This window comes from Vulpes lagopus, chromosome 13, assembly GCF_018345385.1.
Source record: "Vulpes lagopus strain Blue_001 chromosome 13, ASM1834538v1, whole genome shotgun sequence".
Classification (NCBI taxonomy): domain Eukaryota; kingdom Metazoa; phylum Chordata; class Mammalia; order Carnivora; family Canidae; genus Vulpes; species Vulpes lagopus.
The window spans coordinates 30,051,016-30,071,303 of NC_054836.1; the positions used below are offsets into that span (position 1 = coordinate 30,051,016).

Here is a 20,288-nt window from a genome sequence, read left to right on the forward strand (position 1 = left end):
GAGCCTGACGTGGGACTCGATCTCGGGTCTCCAGGATCAGGCCCTGGGCTGAAGGCAGTGCTAAACTGCTGAGCCACCTGGGCTGCCCATAAGCCAGCTTTTAATTAAAATAATGAATATGGGGGATCCCTGGGTGGCGCAGTGGTTTGGCGCCTGCCTTTGGCCCAGGGCGCGCCGGGATCGAGTCCCACGTCGGGCTCCCGGTGCATGGAGCCTGCTTCTCCCTCTGCCTGTGTCTCTGCCTCTCTCTCTCTCACTGTGTTCCTATCATAAATAAATAAATAAATAAATAAATAAATAAATACATAAATACATAAAAATTAAAAAAAAATAATGAATATGTATTGAAAAAGGTATTACAGGCTATGAGATCAAAATTCAAAATAAATCTGGCAGGCAGCTTCGAGATAAATACACACATTAAGCACATGTAAAACTAGTGAAATGTGAATAAAATTAGTGGATGTATCATTATCAGTTTTCTGGTTAAGCTACTATATTATAATTAAGCAAGATATTACCACTGGGGGAAACTAGGTGAAGGGTATACAAAATCTCTGTATTATTTCTTACAACTACATGTGAATTTACAGTTTTCTCAAAATAAAAAGGGGGTAGGCATAAATAAGTTTATTCAAGAAATATTGTTTAAAATAAAAGAAAAGCCACTAACAGCAAAACTGACCCAGTTGATCAATAAAGTCTTTAATGACTGAGTTGGGAGACTTCACCTGGAAGCCCATTAATAATGGCCCTAAAATTTTACCAAAGGAAGTCAGATAATAAGCAATACTTTGCATACCATGAGGGTTCTTGACTAAATGGGAGATGCACAAAATCTTGTGGAAAACTTCTTGAATGCAGCTATGATGATATATTTTTAGGTACCCACACAAGGAATATCAGAACACTGTTTTAAACTAACACAAATGCCAAGCATTGTGTTCCAAAGACTAAATGAAAAGATCATTTTATCAGAAAAGCATTACTTTAAATATCTATCTATGTGATTTTATACATAATTGAGATTATACAACATTATTATATCTAATTATATCATATATGTATATATGATATTAAGCAAAATTTGGTTGCATACCAGAAACAGTACACGTAAAATCTAATAGTATATTGTTGATGGATGTTAGCCACCCCATGTGCTTTATACATCAAAGCCTATAATTAAACATTCATACTGTGTGAAATAATTTCAGTTTAATGTAGAATTCCAAGAAGAGGCATGAAAGTCAAAATATTACTGTATGTTGAAAGTAAAATTCCACTAGGGAAGGATGAAATAAGATAAAGATACTCAGAAGAGAGCTACATCAGGAGTCCTAGAAAGAAAACTAAATTAAGTGCAAGAGACATCAATGTACAAATAAGAAAAAAATACAGAAGCATGTGGAAGGGGATCCCTGGGTGGCACAGCGGTTTAGCGCCTGCCTTTGGCCCAGGGCGTGATCCTGGAGACCCGGGATCGAATCCCACGTCGGGCTCCCGGTGCATGGAGCCTGCTTTTCCCTCTGCCTGTGTCTCTGCCTCTCTCTCTCTCTCTCTGTGTGACTATCATAAATAAATAAAAAAAGTTCTTTTTAAAAAAAGAAGAAGCATGTGGAATAGAATGGATTTGGGCCAAGCTTTGTGGGAAGAGGTTGCATGGCTGAGTCCTGAATATAAGTCTAGCAGAAAAGGAGAAATTATCAACTGAGACCATTAATGTGAAAGTGTTCTGAATATAAAATAAAATTAACTACATAAAAGAGGGATCATGTTTTATTATTTTGGAAATGGTGTGTTTAGAGAAAAAAAGGAAAAGAATTTCTTGAATGAACCAATTGTATTTTTGATGTTTAATTTTGTGTTTTGAGGGACTAGTAAAAACTAACGATCTGGAATCATTACAAAAGGTGAATGCTAGAGTGATCCAGAGGTTGTATGGGTCAATGTATTGGGGAGGAATAGATGGGTCTGGTGTTTACAGACTGTGGGGAAGATGGGTGTGGGCAGGAAAAGAGGGGAAACAAGGAAGGTACAATTCATTAGCCAAGGTAGTAAAATGGTCAACCACTAGCATTTCTGAGTATCGTCTATGCAAGAAGATTGCATTCAAATAAAAATTAAGAGTAAAACTTATCTAAGAATGGACTTAAGACAAAAGAGAGTTGCTTGGTATCTATTTGTAGCTATTCATTTCTTTGAACACAAAAAAGCAAATACATTATAAGTAAAGCTCAATTTAGCAAAATTCGCTTGAGTTAAAATTAAAAATTTTTAAATAGAGGGCAGCCCAGGTGGCTCAGCGCTAAACCTAGCGCTGCCTTCAGCCCAGGGCCTGATCCTGGAGACCTGGGATCGAGCCTTCAGCCCAGGGCCTGATCCTGGAGACCTGGGATCGAGTCCCACGTCAGGCTCCCTGCATGGAGCCTGCTTCTCCCTCTGCCTATGTCTCTGCCTCTCTCTCTCTCTCTGTCTCTCATGAATAAATAAATAAAATCTTTAAAATGAATTTTAAATAGAAAACAGATTCTTCAATTCACAAATGGCTATCCAAAATATGATTCTGTTACCTAAATATCTATTATTTATAGATATAATTCAGCAAAGTCCACCTGCACATTACCAAATATTGAACTTTAAAATGCTATGGTTGATTGTATGAAGGTGTCAAAAATATATAGGCAAACTGGTACTTGATAACAAGAACTATGTTATTTGAAAGCCGAAGCTAAGAAAATTTAACAGTGTTTATATTCATAAAATAAGAATGAAAAGTGACTGAGGTAACCATAAAATCAGATTTAGAGAGAGGTAGTTTACACCCAAGTGAAACACTTTGTCAAATTCCATTTTATTCACTCAAAAGCAGTAGCCAATATTTTAAATGATGCTGAAATTTATTTTTATTGGGAAGACTAAAAACTTAAGGTTTCAAAATATTTTATGAGATTTTCCTTTTAAGGGCACTAGGCTGAAGTCAGGATATGGAAGTTCAGCTTCCACTACTTGGCTGAATCTACAGACATTACTTAATTTCTCTGGGCACATTCTCTCATCTAGGAAATACATTCATTGAACTGGGTGATGCCTTGGGAGTCTTCTAGTGTCTTGATAATTCAGTTCCTAATGATCTATTTAAATATTACATTAAGAAAACTGACCAATCAAGCCTACTTTGAAATCTAAAAATCAGGGGCACCTGGGCGGCTCAGTGGTTGAGCATCTGCCTTTGGTTCAGGGTGTGATCCTTGGGATCACAGGGTTCCTGGGATGGACCTACATCAGGCTCCCCGCGGGACGTCTGCTTCTCCCTCTGTATATGTCTCTGCCTCTCTCTGTATGTCTCTCATGAATAAATAAATAAAATCTTAAAAAAAAAAACTAAGAATCATGAACTAAACAATGTCATCTGTCCTTTCTTGTCATTGCAAAGTAGTACGGAAAATTTAATATTCTGTTCCTCCTGTACCCCCTTCCCTACTCACTCCCAGCTCTTCTGTTATTCAGCAGAGAAGCAATCACTAGTGCATGAACTTCTCTAATTTTAAGGACTATATTGCTTTGAATCTAGGAACTCTGAAGTGTTAACTCTGGCATTTAGAATATTAATACAGTATTTGATTCTACTATTCATTCAAAAGCAACTGCCTCAGACCATTGAATATAATAAATTTCCCTGAACTACTTCTCTGAATTCCTCATACTGAGCTGTGGGTATAGGAAAGGCGACTAAGCTTACCAGAGTGAAATCAAACCAATCATCTAGGACTTGCCACTCAGGCCAGTAGTCTGTAATTCTCAAAAATTTATTAAATTTAAATAAATACACAAGTAAAATATTGCTTTTTTCTATGAAAAATAAAATTATAAAATATAACTGTTTCTCTATATTTTATGAGGGATCTAATACATTCTTAGCTTTCAGGGTATCTGCATATTTACCATTCCTATTTTTATTATTATTTTTAATTTTTTATTGGAGTTCGATTTGCCAACATATAACACCCAGTGCTCATCCCATCAAGTGCCCCCCTCAGTGCCCGTTGTGTATTTACCATTTGTGAGGGGCTCCAAATGAAACCACCACAAATAACAAGGAGCTCCACAATATAAATTCTGTCTGCAATAAACTTCATAAACACGGCAGAAAAAAATGCCATGCCTCTATCCTTCTACTTAACAGCTGAAAACAGAAACCTGAAATTCCATTATAATATTGAAATCCCTTTCGTTTAAGTTCTGCTCCCTTTTGACTGAATGTGCCTCTGTATGTTCCTCTTGAAGGGAAGTATTTGATGGAAAAGCGGCAGGGGACACCTAAGAAAGGAGGTTAGGAGATGCCCAAGCAAAAGAGGCTATGGAATGGGAATCTCAAAAGGATGATTAAGTGAAAGAAACTGGGGTCTCATGGTCTCGAAGTCACTCTACATTTCAGGAAAAAGGCAATGGGACTTAAAATTCTAGCGACAATATCAGATTATTTTAAATCTTTAGCCATCTTTTCAGCAAGCAACATTTCCAATAGCAATCTTAGTAGTAAACTACAAAGAAACAGGCAACATAAGAGAGAGATTGTTTTCAGATGGGGCACAGCCATGACATAACTGCACCTACACCGATATGTGATAAAAATAACAACACTACCGACCCAGTCATTGTTCTAAGTGCTTTATGTTTATTAACTCACTTTAATGTTTACGAAACTAAGAAACAGAGAAGTTGAATAACAGCTAGTGAGCGTCAGAGGAAGACGTTAGGTTCTCCCAGATTTACTATTGACATCTCTTCCCTGTAGCCTGCATTCCTTTATGACGTCTACAGATTTCATTACCAAGACTAGCGTGGTCTGCTACACTGCCTTCTGATTATATTTGGCCAATGGAAGGTAACAAAAGAAGACTGGAAGGCATGGACATCGTTTACTGGATGATATTTGATATCAGCTGCAATCCTCCACCTGAGGTCTCCACTTTGCCAGAAGGCTTCTGTCCTACTGCTCTCATTAGATTCTGGATTCTTGTAATTGCTCCCTCTATTTGTTGCTTCATGTTTAGAGGAGCTAATGTTTTCCAAATGTGGGCAGACCCTGGATGATTGGACATTTCCTGTTGCTCCCCCTACGAACTGCTCACCATCAAATAGTCATCATCAAACTCTCTTCAGCTTCAGTTATCTCTTTGAGTGTGACATCTATTTTCTTGTCTGATGGGATGACTAAGAAATAAGATAGATCCTTCAGGATTTATCAACTAATGACTAATCTAGAAGAAAAGATACCTGTAATTCCCTGAATTCTGAAGGCAGGCATCCAAAAGATGATAATCCTGGAAATGTGGGCAGCGAGACCTCAGATTTGGATGCCTTACCTCTGGCTTTCCTGTCATTTCAATCTGTCTCAAAAGTTTACTTCTAGATGCTGTCTAGTTTAACATATCCAGATCTGTTTGTATTTCAAATTAAAAAAAAAAAAAACTCCCAAAGTAAACATATCCTGTAGTTGGAGAGATTTTAATTGTTAAAAGCAGTAAACATACTGAGAGCTCATTTTACATTTGAAAAATATTAAATAAGGAAAGATGTCACTTAATTTTAATCTACCCAGTTAACACTAAAGCTCCCTTTGCATGGTTCTTAAAATGTGAAAGCCATTTGCTAAATTATTGGTGTCCTACAAAATCAACGCTACCTTTTATCTATGTAGTTCCCACTAAGTTTCTGACGACACAATTCTATTTTCCTGAACTTCATGTTTTAGCTCTCAAAATAAAATCAATCATTTGTGAAATTTACTTGGTGTTTACTGTTTATTTGACGAGAATCACTGCCCATCGAACTTTTTTTTTTTTTTACTAATAAGAATACATTTCAGTTTAGTATGCTAGTTTTTCAGGAGGCTAAGAATGATCATCTGCAAGTTTACTGAGCAGTCTAGACAATATAAGAAGCCGCCTCTACAGACACTGAATACATTTCACCAGTACATTTGCAAATAACTATCACTTTGCAAAAATAAGTTTTTATTTGGGTGTCATTTCTGGCAAAGCTTTAAGGCTACATTTTCAAAGAGCAAAATTCCAGGCCTTTAAAATTCTACTGGCATCCACTCGCCTAAGCTGGACCCTCCTCTACGTTTCCGCAGAGCCCGAGAGAGAGATGACTTCATCTTAATCATTTTCTTGCCCATAGTCATGTAAGATACTGAGAGTTTTTTCTTCTCTTAGAGCATTATGGGATCTCTTGAAGTGTGGGGAAAATAATGAGCTAGAGGAAGAGAAAAACAAAAGAAAACAAAAACTGCAGGGGAGTTGGCAGATTTGACTTTAATGACTATCATTGATTACCAGTCTCAGCCTGGTGGACTCTCTACACAGCTGTATATGCTTCAAACCTAATATTTTATTTTCTAACCAGAATTTGTAACGTCGTCATATTAAGTTCTCTAATGAGGATGGTCTACTTCATGTCATCTTTTATCAAGAAATTGGTATTCTATCTATTATTGTGTATGTGTACCCGTATATATTTCTATATAAAGATTATTTCAAAGCATGCTTTAAGAATAGCTGCCATGTTCTAGTTAAATTAGCTCCCTCCCTGTTTTTTCCTCAACACCAACCTTTTACTAAAATGCAGTAGAAACAGAAAACTATGGATAATAAACACTTCATATTCATAATTTCAGGCAATCTAGTTTATCTAAAATTCAAGAAATATGCCTAAAACATCTTAGAAAGAAAGCTTATGAAAACAAAGAACACACTTAAAAACATTTGAAACATTTGAATTTAATTGATTCTATATGATTTTGAAGAACAGTAATTTTTTAATTTAATTCTTTAATCAGAACCCTAATATTTTTACCACTATGGCTTATTACCTTGTTAAACTTATATTTACAGTAAAAGTAAAACTCCAAGGATGTAAGAATGGAGTCACCGAAATACGCAAATATTTTAGAATTATTAAACGTTTAGAAAATGCTAACTTTTTAAACAGTATTTTTAAACCTATATAGTATAGAGAGAACTGATTATTTCTGAAAGTAGTTTCCTCTCCTTCATACAAACTCTTTCCAAGAATGTACGCATATAATACAGATTTTACCCAATGATTCTTGTTCATATGCACATGTAAGAGATCAAAAAACATATCATAAAACATATCATAAAACATTTTCAGAACCCTATGAAACCAGCATTCTAATACATAGTACTAAGTTTACAGAGGGTAATGTGTAAACTCAGAAATATTGTATTGTTGTGGAAAATGTAACATTATAAATGAAAGTTTCATGAATAATTAGAAACATTTTATTGCATATTTAAAATTCCAAATACAGGCAAAATAAATAATTGACCCATTCAAACACATATGAATGTATACTCTCACTAAGTAACTTTCTGTTAATTTAGTACTAAATACACCAAAAGGTTTCAAACAGAAATGCTTACTCTGAAATATAAAAACTATGTCTGGAATTTTTACAGATAGACCAATAGATATATTGTTGATTATTTTGTATCTTAAAATACTACCTAACACAACTTACTTAAAATAAATTCCTTACACTTTTATAATGCAAATGAAAAACCATTAGAGAAATGGGCATTAGATTTAAATTAATTCTGTTTCAACACAGGTAATGGCAAATTGAAGGCTAAGACCCAAATGACCTTTACCATTGTAAGTTTTACTCCATGAGAGCAATAAAATATTCTGCAAGGTTTTCTCCAGTTGGATTTTAAACCTCACCGATGACTATGATTTAGGAGTAGTGTAGAGTGTCACAAGTAACTTTTCTGTACTGTGTTCCTCCATCCCTATTGAGACGTTTCAGTTTAATAGCTATTCCAACAGTCATATGAGTATCATAACAAAAATAGGAAAATTGTTAGTGCTTCATTTTCTTTACAACCTTTACAGAAAGCTTATCATTGATAACTAAACCATATTAATGACTAAAACACATAATCTAGAAAAATAAGCTGTGATAATAAAATGCATTTATTTATTTATTTATTTATTTATTTATTTATTTTAATAAAATGTGTTTTATTGCTTAAATACATTAAATAGGAAATACATCATACCTACCTCAATTTCTAATTTGTGGACTTTGGTCTTGGTTTGTATTTCATCTTTTTTTAATTCTCTTTTTATTTTAACCACTAGAATCAGTTACCAGTACCATACCACAGCAAATATAATGCAACTGGCCACTCAAGAATTAATCCTTCTTATTTTATGATTTCAATCAAGCGGGAAAATGCTACTTCTGATAGTCTCACTTCATGTGCTAATATACTTTCCTAGAAATTGTTTTATTATTATAAAAAAAATTATAGCAAAAATATAGAAAACATGATAGAGATAAATCATCTACAACTATTAACTCAACAAATATTAAGTAATTCCTGAATGTATTTTGTTTTCTAATAATCTCCCATCCTTAACGGTCTCATTTATAGATGTTTCTAATCATTATAGCAATGCTTAGAAAAGAGACACGCTCTGAAACTTTAGAAATGAACTACCTAAGTGAATAAGGTCTAAAAACTAAAATATATTATTGTATTATATTGCTCTTTCTCATTTGAAAAGAAACTCTAAAAGGCCCTCACATCTTTGTTTCTGGCTGCCATTTTTAATACAGTTAATAAAACTACCATATATATATACACATATATATACATATATATATATATATATATATTATTAGAGTAAATGAATAAAATTGGCACCATTACCAGGCCAGGTATAAGAAACAGATTTATACACGGCCAATTTTTATATTTATTCAGCTATACATTAATCCATAAGTTATTTCTCAAATGAAAAAAAAGTTAGCTTTTCTATTAAATATGGAATTAGTCTCCCAAATTTCCCTGAATCTGATGAAAAAGTTTATCCACTTTTGCGATTTCATTTTTGTTTAAAATTAATTTTTTAGTGTGTTTAAGTCTTATAATAAACATTATGTTATTATACATGCCAATGTTGTGATAAAGAGTCGATATTTTCACATCACACAGAGGGAAAACAGTAATTCTCAAAACGTTTTTTTCAGTTTATTAGTAGAGATCAGCTTACAGGGCACGAACATAATGGTTTCCATTAATAGCTACTATAAATAAAGATTATAATTTTAAATATTTGAGTATTGGGTTTTTCACCAAAATGAAAGTACTAGCAGTGCCATGACTTGCATTTAATGCTTTTCCTTTTTAAAGGAACTATAAATAAAGATAGTCACAAAGATCTTGAAACTATTGCTATTTGCATTCTTCCTTCCATTCATTGGTAGCTTTCAACAATAAAGCACCTTAATTCTAAAGGGACTGCTACTCTTGACTTTTTTGAGTGTAATCATTTGAAATCACTCATGTAGGTCAATGGTTCTTAGAATTTTTTTCATGTCAGGTCACCATTTTAAAATGTTCACACCTAAAATTAACCTACTACTCCAATAAAAAAAAAAAAAACTTAAATGACATTTTTTATTCCACAGATTTGAGACATTCAATTTGTTCAATCAATATTCTTCTTTAATTATCAGGATCCAATAGACTCTTTTTAAAATTCTAAAGCAAATGCTGAAAAACCATAATCCAGTAACACAGAGATGAGTAATAAAGTATTTTTTTCCTTTCAGAAAACATGATACTTGAAATAACTAAAAAAATATATATATAATATAATATCAGAGTTAGGGTGGAGAAGACATTACCCTGTATTTAGGTTCCAGTTTATTAAGGTAATACTTACTCATTATTCTGCATAGCCAAGCATATAGACAGATATAATCTGACAGCAAATATTTTATGATATTGTAGCTAATAAATATTTGTCATTTTACAAGAATCTAATATTATTCAAAACCTTGTAAAATCCATATTTCTAAATAATTTCCTTCCTTTTTAATATAATTTTGATTTTTAAATAAAATGTATACTTATATTAATTCAACTCATTTGAATACGAAATATTTATATGTTTATACTGTATTTTACCTGCATAAGAACTCAAGTTAGATTGACTAATTTGTTTAGGTTATTTTAGCTAAAATTGGACAGTTTATACCTACTAGTACATTGCTTGAAGAACAATCAAATGTAATTGAAGCCAAGTAATTCACACTATTTATAGACTTTTTTTTTTTCAGAATCACCTGCTTTGTATAGATTGTTTTAAGTGCAGTTGTAAAGTTTTGATTTTTAAGAGTTCCTTTGAAGACGTCGCAGATGTTGGCTTTGCTAATAATGCTGGAAAGCATGGCAGGTTCAAAGTTGCAAAAATGTTTAACACATATAAAAATAACAATGTGCTTTTCCATTAAACTCGGCTATTTTCAATTGTCAATAAACTATAATGGAAGCCCAAAGTCCATAAATATTTGTTTCTAAACCCTTAAGCTTCTTGAGTTTGCATATGTGTGTGTTTGGGAAGAGAAATGCATGTAAAGGCATACTGAAAAATATTACACATTGTAGTTTCAGCATCATTACCATGGATAAAAATTTGGGTTATTCTTCAATATTTTCTGTTGCCTAAAATTCTATTTGAATTTCAACTTCACAGGGCCATGCACACATACACATACACATATATCCTGGGTCTTATATGCAAGGATAAAGAATTTTGGTTCTGACTTTGCCCTGGATTTATGTATTACATTTACTTTCATTATAAATACATAGTAATTATAAACTTCCTAACAAGATATAAGTAGTCTGTTCCACGCATGATGTGACTTTCGTCTAATACAGTTTTAAAATTTTGAAAGTTCAGAAATTAACCTAATTGTTGGAAATATTGAAATATTAAAACTGTGCAATAAGCAATGAAAGATATATGTGTTAATAATATGCCAGAATTATGTGATCTTCTACATTGCTTTAGTTTCTGCTAGATCAGGATGCCTTTATAATTCTATGAAATGAAATAACTATAAACATAAATATGGAAGACCATTTGAAATATCACAGGAGAAAGATATCTTGAATCTAAATCTATCGAAAAATCTAACAAATATTAACTCAAATAGTGAAATTACCAAATTAAATTTACGAGTATACATATATTTAACTGGAACCCATTGTGATATTTCCTTTTAGTTAGTCAAAGTGTTCTTTAAAAATATCCTACCATGAATAGAAAACTCTCACTCTAACTTCCCAGTGATTCTAACCTTGGTGATGACTGATTATATTTCCCACTCAAGATCAATTGATTAATAGTTTATGTAGCAGATGCAAATTTTGTATTTGTTTTTCCAGTACTCTAATTAGTTTCAACATGTAAATATAAACTAATTTTGCTATATGGTCATTTTCCACCAAAAGAGAATAGCACTATTAGTATAACCAGTTTTCTTAAGAAATTTGTTATCAAAATACTTTAAGGGAAGCAGTTCCTGGGTCTCACTTTTTTTGTTTTCCCCTAACCAAAATAATATGTGCCTATATGAAAATCCAATTTCCCCTAAGAAGCTTAGGTGCATTGATTCAGTCCAGGAAGGAAAAGAAACAGTCCATCATAGGTTTTTCACTGCTGAAAGTAAAATGAACAGTAAGAGCCTCTGTTACTCGCAAAAATGGACCGACCAACCTGAACTGGGATCTGCTTCCAAAAAAGTTACATTGATATCAAATGCTGAGCCCAGGAAATGGAACACTGTATTTTAAGAGATTTTTTTTTTTTTTTTTTTTAAGAAATGAAGATGGAAACCTTAGTGCTATGGTTAACCTTTCAACTCTGTCTTAAAAGTTTCGCTTATAGTTAGTAAAAACCATCAAACGTGAATAATACTGCTGGTAACTTTCTTAGATATCAACTAATTTGTGATGGAGCATAAAAAGTTCACCCTTGACCTTGGAAAGTAAAAGTTAGATTTTAAGTGTGTGATAGAAGAATCCATCTCTTACTAACGCTGAAGAACAACTGATACCATTGTTGCAGAAGAACACGAGATACGCAGCTCAGTCATTGCCATTTACGTGGGATCTTACCTAAAGCATTATGAAAAACAAACATCTTCCAATCCTTCGCATCAATACCTGTCATTGCCTTCTAGGACTGTTAAACCAATTCCACAAAAGAAGAAAAAATGTGTAAATATTATATTAAACAAATGACACTTTCCAAAAGGGATGGAACGCAGGGCACGCTGTAGCTACAGAAGAAAATCGACAAGTCCCTTAATTGTAAAGTATCTCTTAACAATTGGATGATGATACAGATTGTGAAGGGCTTTAAGGAGTTGCTTGGAAAGCTTTAGTGTCTGGGATTGCTACAATTTACTTGGCAGTCTGTGCATTCAAGCATCTGCATTTAGTAAGGTTCGCTTTTGCGTGGCCACTCAAGTTATCCCCACATAGATCAGCGCCTCCTGCGCGCACCCTCGAATACCAGCCTCAAGCACGTAGAGAACCAGCACTACCCCGGCTGCCGTTTGTTTCCAAATACTTGCCTGCAATAATACTCAACAGAAAGATATTTTACTTTCCACTTTGAAACTCAGATTCCCTATTCAGATTAGCACCACACGAATACAACTACTATTAAAAATCGCTTTTTTCCGCAAGAGTCTGAGCATGTATTTATTTACTGTTCTTTGACACATTCCTTAAAATCCTCTGAATTCCTAGATTGTCTCCTTCCCCAAGAAAGGGAATTTTTTTTTCTTTTTATTTCTTTTTTTTTTCTTTTTTACCATTTGGAATAGGGTGCTATTTAAAGAACTCTGAAATCAGAATTAAAAAAAAAAAAGCTAAAACTTTTTTTTTTTTCTCATACGTTCTGCCAAGTTCCACTGCAAGTTCCAAATATTGTGCAATAATTTGGAAATCCAGTTAACGATGGGAAAAATCGAGCCACTCGGAGTCGGGAACTTGCAAGGGAAGAGTCAAGGAGCGGCACCCGCACGCACGCCCAGCGGACGCCGCAACCCAGGGTGCGCTCCCCTCCCCACCGCTCAGATGGAAGGTCACGCTTTGCAATCGATTTCACATACTGTCACTTGTCCTTTTTTCTTAACCCTCTGGTAAACTAGTTTGAACCTTGGAGAGCTTATCGCTGTTGGCTGCAGTGTTGCCCTTGGAGGGAAACACGTGCCCCCAAAGAACAGGACCAAAGCAGCCCCCGCCGAATTTGGCGGCGGGGAGCCAGAGAGGGCGAGACACGTACCCTGTTCCCCGCCGCCTCACCGTAGCGCCAGAAGCTTCTCTGTCCTTTCCCCGCCCCCTTTCGCCGGCCGTGCCCGGTGCGCTCTTACCTGAGCTATCACTTTTCCTTTTGCCGCCACTTCTCTTCTCCGCCTCCGCGGGTGACAGCGCCTGGCGGCCGTAGTCTCCTGGCGCGCACGCGGCCCCGGTCGGGGTGCTGGAGCCCAAGCTGGAAGAATTGGAACACAGGACCGGCGGGCTGCTCCCCAGCTCCGGGGGCCCTCCCGAATCCGGCTGGAGGCAGAGGCTGTGACGAGCCGCGCTCGGGGGGGAGGACATCTGCGGAAGGTGCCAGTTGGTTTGCAGAGCCTGGTGCTGCTGCTGCTGGTGGTGGTGGTGGTGGTGATGGTGGTGATGGTGGTGCCCCCTGTGATGCTGGCTGGCAAACATGCCCTCCTCGTTGGGGTATCCCGCGATTATGCAAGACGAGGAAGAAGTGGAGAGCTCGGGGTAGGACATATGGTCAGATCTTCCATGGAGGGCGAGAGAGGACTGGGAAAACGGGTGCAAGCCTTGCGCGGTGGCGTGAGGGCTGCGCAGGCAGCCAAAGAGCGGGTGTTCCATAGCATGCACGTCTCAGGTTCCAGGCAGAAGACTTCGCGAAGGTTCCGAGCGCTACCACCCTCTGTCACTTTTCACTGGAAGGCGTGTGTTTTCCCCCTCCCAAACAAATTTTACCCGCCGTTTCTGCAGAGCTCGGGTAATCCCGGTCCGGAGCCCTAGCGGCCAGTCTCCTTTACATATAAACACTCGGACCTGGAGAAGCTTCCCTTCGAGCTACTCAGATGTCAAGAGTAGGAGAGGTTGAAGCCAAAAGAAGGTGGTCCCAGAGAACTGCGTTCAGGGGGAAACGGCTCTGAGAGGTTATAAATAGAGTGTAATGTGAGCTGGGGGCTGGCTTAGGAGCCCGGAGCTGACCACATGCAAACTCCCTCCAAAACTCCCGCTCAGTCTGCGCCACGCGCTCCCAGTCCCACTTCCTATCTCCGGCTGGACGTGCGCACTGCGTCCACGCCCGCCCGCCCTTGCCGGCAGCCAAGGCTGCGAGCGGCGCGCCGGGCGCCCGAGCCCGAGCCCGAGCCCCAGCCCGAGCCCCAGCCCGAGCCCCAGCCCGAGCCCGAGCCCGAGCCGGCCGGACAGCGGCTCCCCCCGCCCGCCGGGCCGCCACGGTGCCCTCCGCGCACGCCAGCGCGCCAGCCCCGACCCTGCACCGCCGCCCGACCCGCTCCCTCCTCTTGTCACTGCCACTCGGGCGCTGTCACCTGCGGGAGAGCTAGGGGTACGCCCGGCTCTTGGGCTCGAAAGGGGAAGTAGGATTACGGGGAAAAAAAAAAAAAAAAGATTAGTTTGGCGCGCGCTCAGGCAAGTTTTTCAAACTCTGCATCGACTCGTGCCCAGGGCGCAGCGGCGCGTCTAGCTTTTCGCAGCTGGTTTCTCCGTCCGGGTGGGTTTTTACGCGCTCGGACCCGGCGTCCGAGGTTTCTGGGAAGTGCCCCGCGGGTAGGAAAAGGGCCCTTCTCAGCGCGGAAGAGAGAGAGACCTGCTGGGGGGCGGGGGACAAAAGCGTGGGCGCAGCAACCGTTGCAAGATGTCCCGAGGCGCTGGCATCCTCACCTGCGGTGCCAGGTGGGGTCTTTCTTCTCTTCCTATCCGAATATGCCTTTCCTGCTTTGCACAACGTCCTTGCCCTTGCTTTCCTGGTCCACGTCAAATTCCTAGCCATTTGTCAACCCAAAACTTTTCGGGCAGGAAACCCCGAAGCGCTATCGCCGTGGGGACATGTGGTGTGGTAAACTGCAAGCACATTTCCAGTCTTTGCCCTCAGGAGTCAGCTCGTGTCCCCTCGTCTCCCTCCAGAAATTCACCTTCTCTTCCGCTCAAAAATAAATCAACTAATGGCACTGCTTCTGGCTCCCCCCTCTCCCCCCCGCCTGCCGCCATGGTCCCATTTACGGGGCAAATATTACACTTCGATAACCCCCAAAGTTCACCGAAGCTGGGTGCTGCTTCAGACCTCCCCGGTTCCGCTCTCGCATCACGCAAAATTAGTCAGAAGACTTGCCACCAGCGAGTCAGCGAGCAGGAGCGGCGGCTGGGCTTTAACACTGCCACTTGCCTGAGGGGTGACACTGTCTGCTGGGGGCAGAGTCGTCCACGCAAGGCAAGCAAAAGCCGCACTTAATGAGCCACAGAAACAGTCAAGTCCTGTCTGGGACGGTTCGCATCAGAAGATTGGCGCTCACCTATGCCGCCCAGGACCACAAACATGCCACCAGCAGTGTAGCCCCGTTATTTTCATTGTCTCACGTGTCCAGAGGATGGGGACCAGGTCTTTGAAGTTGTTAATGGGATTAATGAGGACAGCAAACCGGGCCAGCCATCTGGTTTGAATTAGGAAAAAGTATTGATTAATCTTTGAGAAGTGTCCCCAAGGCAGAAACTTTCCCTCAACCAGTCCCTTCAGGTTTCAGCCTATCTCCCTGGTCTTTTAAGCCCCACTGCAGAATAGTGGCCTCTCAATAAACCTTTACATCCGTGTGAAAGTTCGAATTGTTTTCCATTGCTTAGAGGTGGGATGGGGTGGGGGTGATCAGGAATTCTGAGATTTGTAAGCGCTGCTTTCTTTAACGGAAATTGAGCCCTATTTTGAGGGAAATTAGTTTTGCAGACTTCGTTAAAAAAAAAAAAAAAAAAAGCTAAAACTTTTGTTCACCAGCTGCTCAGCTTTTCAGTCTGGGTCTGAGCTGGAACCTGCTGCAAGCTTTTGACGGTAAGACTTTCTTTGCCGATATGTTTTGGGAATCTAATATTGTTTTAGACTTCGAAAGGGGGTGTTCTTCAGGTTGCACGTTTCTAAGGGTTTTTAAGCACTCCCAGGATGGCGTCCAGGGCTTAGATCTTAAGAATGTTTCTTCCTGCCACTCCCCACACCCTTGGCTCTTTAAGGATAAAAAAAAAAAAAAAAAAAAAAGGAGGGGGTATATTCTTCTAATATGGTCGGAATATTTTTTGAATTTTCATTGTGTTTATGGTTTCAATATGTGCTGATATTAAAAGTTGAAGTACAAAGAGCAACACTAAACTTCCCAAACTTGAGCAGCTCCTCTATAGGGATTATGGGTGAATGCATTAAAGGCTTTATCCAAAGAGAAATTTAGGCAACCACCTCCATAAACAGTAACCAGAAATATTTACATAATATAATGCTGTCTACTAAAAGCATTGTGGAAAATGTCAGACAAGGCTAACTTAAAGATATACTAGATCTACAAAGATCAACAGAAAACATCCATAAAGGTCCCCTTTTGGTTTGCATTACAGTGGTTTAGAGGGAGCAAAGCAACTGAGAAATGAATGGATTTGAATTTAACCAGTGTGCTTCAGGTAACTAGCAACTAACAAACACAAACTTTTCATCTCCAGGAGCTGTCAATTCTTGTTGAACCTGCCCAGTGATTGTGCTGGTTTTTTCTCACTTACTGTGTCAGATGTTAACAACATGTCCAGAAATTTCTCTACAACCTGCCTCTAGAACTATGGGGGCTAGAAGTCTGGGAAAGCTAGAAAAGATTAGAAAAAGTCTCTTTGAAAAGCACACAATTAAAACAAAGCTAGCAGGAAAGGTCTAATTGAAGACCCAAAATACACAATATCAATACAAATGATGGAAGTCTAGATTTCTAATAGAAAGCATAATACAAGGAAAATATTATTTGAAAAAGTGTGATTCAAGGAAGAAAGACAGTCTTGATGCACTCAAGAATTAAATATTACTTTATTTTCTCTAAATTTCCAAATATATATTATTCCATAAAGTTTTTTTTTCAAAATTTTCATTTCCTTGAATATTTGGAATAAGAAAAAATTTGATTTTTATTCTCTAGGCCATAGAAAAAACTTTTAACATCGTAACAACAGGAAAAAAGTCCTAACATTTCCTATAACAGCTACTTCAGTATCTACATCTATCCCCCGATATTGAAAGATGCCTTTTAATATTTAATGACTAATTATATTAAGAATGGTAAAATTTTCAGAATTTATAGAATTTTAATGGCTTTCATTTTAAACTATAAATAGTGTTTATCCTGTATTAAATAATATACTTGAATCTTCCCGAGGAGCATTCTATTACTACAAATATTTCATGCGATGTTTTGATATCAAGCAGCACATTGTAACAAGAGCTTGAGTGTATGAATAATGTAAGCTACTAATCTTTTCTAGAAAACATAATCAAAACTATTTAAAGCGTGTCCTAGGCTCGTTAAATTTGGTAAATGTGTAGATCCTCTTGCTTAACAAAATGATATTCAATAGTAAAGGCAGAGACTCTTTTGAGTTAAGATTTGTTTATTTTAAAGAGACTATAACTTAAGCAATCTGAAAAATGTGTTTAAATTTTAAGAATCATGATGCTTCTTTTAAGAGTTGCCATCCTTGTGTACATTTGTGACGTGAGGTATGATGGGAAAAATATTTAAAATTAAGTATGATCTTTAGCTACAGATATTATAAACTTTGCCTTGCATTTTATCTGCCAGACAGATTTATCTTGATCTATCTTGGTAGTATCTTGGTAGCATATAGTTAGGATATATGAATTTAAGTTTGGAAAGTTAAACTAAAGTTGGAATTTGTTTCTGAAAGTTTTGTTATACAAAAATATTTTTTTCTGCTATATTTCTCCAAGAAATAGGAGTTATGCCTTTCTGTTGATTCTTCTGAAATAAAAAATTTTGAAAATGTATTAAAATATGCTAAATAGCCAATAGTAAGTTATGTGATTTATGATGCACTCCATGTTTAAAAACTAAGGAACTGCCTTTCTCCAGGAATTATGCATTTTAATATTTCAGGAGCAATCTTGGTGTGGCTAATGCATGTTATTTGGTGACTCTATATACTTTTACTGATTTTAAAGTAAGTTGCTATTTTTATGTAACACTAATTCGTGCTTTCACAATAAAATTTATGTTTCTACATAACTAAATGAATACTTAAACATTACTTCAAGAAAGTGTAAAGTGATACCCAATATTCTGTTTTCCTAATTTCTGTCTCTTCCTACATAGTTGTATGATTTCTTTCCGAAATTTGTAGTTTTCTTCAAGTATCATAGAATAAATAATGTTCAGAAAACTGGCAAGAAATATAGATTATGACTGATTAAATTTATAAAATGTAATTAAAAGTTCAAAATATATCCAATCTTTCATTATTCCAATTCCTTAACACATATATTTTATGAAATTCCAATTACCTTTTTGTGTATAGTAGGGAGTGTTAAAATTAAGAGACACTGACTACCTTCTCAAGCTTCAAAAACTTCTAAATGAACTTCCTTTTGTCTACTTGTTTTAAAATCAGAATTTTTAACAATTTCCCTATAATGCACATGGGAAATAGTCAGTTTCTACATTTTCATTTGCATTCACCTTGTATGTTCTTTTTGTTGATAAATGTATGCATCTCAAATTGCCCCCTGCACATATCTACCTGTAAGAAGTAAAGGCACACTAATGCAAGACAGTTCCATAATGAAATGCTATATATTACATTATATATTCTATACCATCAAACTTATAAGCATTAAATTTCTACCCAGAATTTAAGGGAAATAAACCATTTATTTCTCCCATGTCATAAAAAGCAACATTATACTTTTAAGTGGACTGAATTTAAAACAAGTTCATAAATCTTGGAGAAAAAAAAATTCAATCAAAACTAAACACAGGAATTATAGGTAAAACTTTAGTCTTCTGTTTTAAATTTTCCAACTTGAAGAGTTTACCATGACTAATGTAATTTTGGCACTATGGTAGGTTATTTTTATGTGTTTTTATTTTTCATGCTTCATCAATTTGTAGCATGTTTTATTCTTAAAGTGGTTCTTTCATTTTAAGCTTGGGTTTATGATTTGAATCACTAAAAATCTCTGTTTTAGCTTGTTGGTATAGCTCTCCCAAAATATTTAATTGCACACTCCAGTTTTATATGATTCTGACTCAGCAAAGAACCACCAGCTGCCTTTGATATCAATGCTTTTATTTGTAGGAATAAAGGAAAAATGTTGCGTATTTGTGTACCAAACAAAATAGAAATTTAAGGCAAAACACATGATCTCTTATAACAAAATATTTCAAGAGTTTAATATCAGTACCTTGATAAACTCAGATGTATGAAAGATTTTGAGAATACAGAGACTTTTTGATCAAAATGAGAATGAAAATGATTAAATGACAACTATCTGCTTATGTTTCATTTGACTAAGGAATTCGATGACAGAAATACAAAATAGGCCACTGGAAAACCAGAAGAAGGTATGTAGTAGACAAGTCAGAGAAATAAAACAAGCCAAAATACATGAAAAATAGTTCTATATTTCATAATATAAGCATATAATTCATAAGCCACATACCCTTATGATAATGGTGAAAAGATCCCAGGTACATGTTTTAGTTTAATTGGAATTTTTAAAAAAACTAATCACAAAAGTTTTTGTTTAAATATATATATATACACATATCTAGCATTTTTTGATAAAAGAAATACTAACAAAATACTGTTATTCTGAGAAACATTTCCAAGTAATCACATACATATAATGTGAAAGTTAGGTAAAGATGAGGTCAATGCCTGGACATGTGCAGGCTACTGAGTGTCTAAAATTCTGAATCACTGCTTTCTTGTCTTACAAATCTGTAACCTGAAACTCATTGTAGTCAATTTTTTCCTAAATTTTATTTATATTTAGAGGATGATTTCTGCTAAGTTGGGGTAACAGTATATGTGACGAGAATAAAGCAGTTTTCAAAAGCTTTCAGTGGCTGAGAAAAAAAGAAAAAAAATAAAAAGAAACCTATTGGGCCAACTGCATCTTAGAACACTTCAAAGTACAAGTGATTCCAATAGAATCAAACACTAACCAGAACTCAGAAGGAGTATCAGTTCTGAGCCCAAGGGCCCGGCATAAGGCAATTACTCATACCATCAGTTAACAGTTGTTTTCACCAACTAAGGAGACCTGTGATCTGAGCGATGCTTTCTCTATGTTACATAAGA

The 20,288-nt window shown here is 36.7% G+C and overlaps 1 protein-coding gene and 1 long non-coding RNA gene across 2 annotated transcripts in view; one reads left to right on the forward strand and one right to left on the reverse strand.

Annotated features, from left to right (window-relative positions):
- The window catches only part of MEOX2 (mesenchyme homeobox 2), a 65,130-nt gene extending 51,076 nt beyond the window's left edge, over window positions 1-14,054 (reverse strand). The window contains exon 1 of the mRNA XM_041727889.1: window positions 13,274-14,054. Coding sequence (XP_041583823.1) covers window positions 13,274-13,787 — 514 coding nt within the window. The 5' untranslated portion in view covers window positions 13,788-14,054. The remainder of the gene's footprint in view (window positions 1-13,273) is intronic.
- Window positions 14,055-15,951: 1,897 nt separating this feature from the next.
- LOC121474785 overlaps window positions 15,952-20,288 on the forward strand; it is a 35,390-nt gene continuing 31,053 nt past the window's right edge. Inside the window, exons 1-2 of the long non-coding RNA XR_005983527.1 lie at window positions 15,952-15,993; window positions 16,545-16,607. This is a non-coding gene — a long non-coding RNA (uncharacterized LOC121474785). The remainder of the gene's footprint in view (window positions 15,994-16,544; window positions 16,608-20,288) is intronic.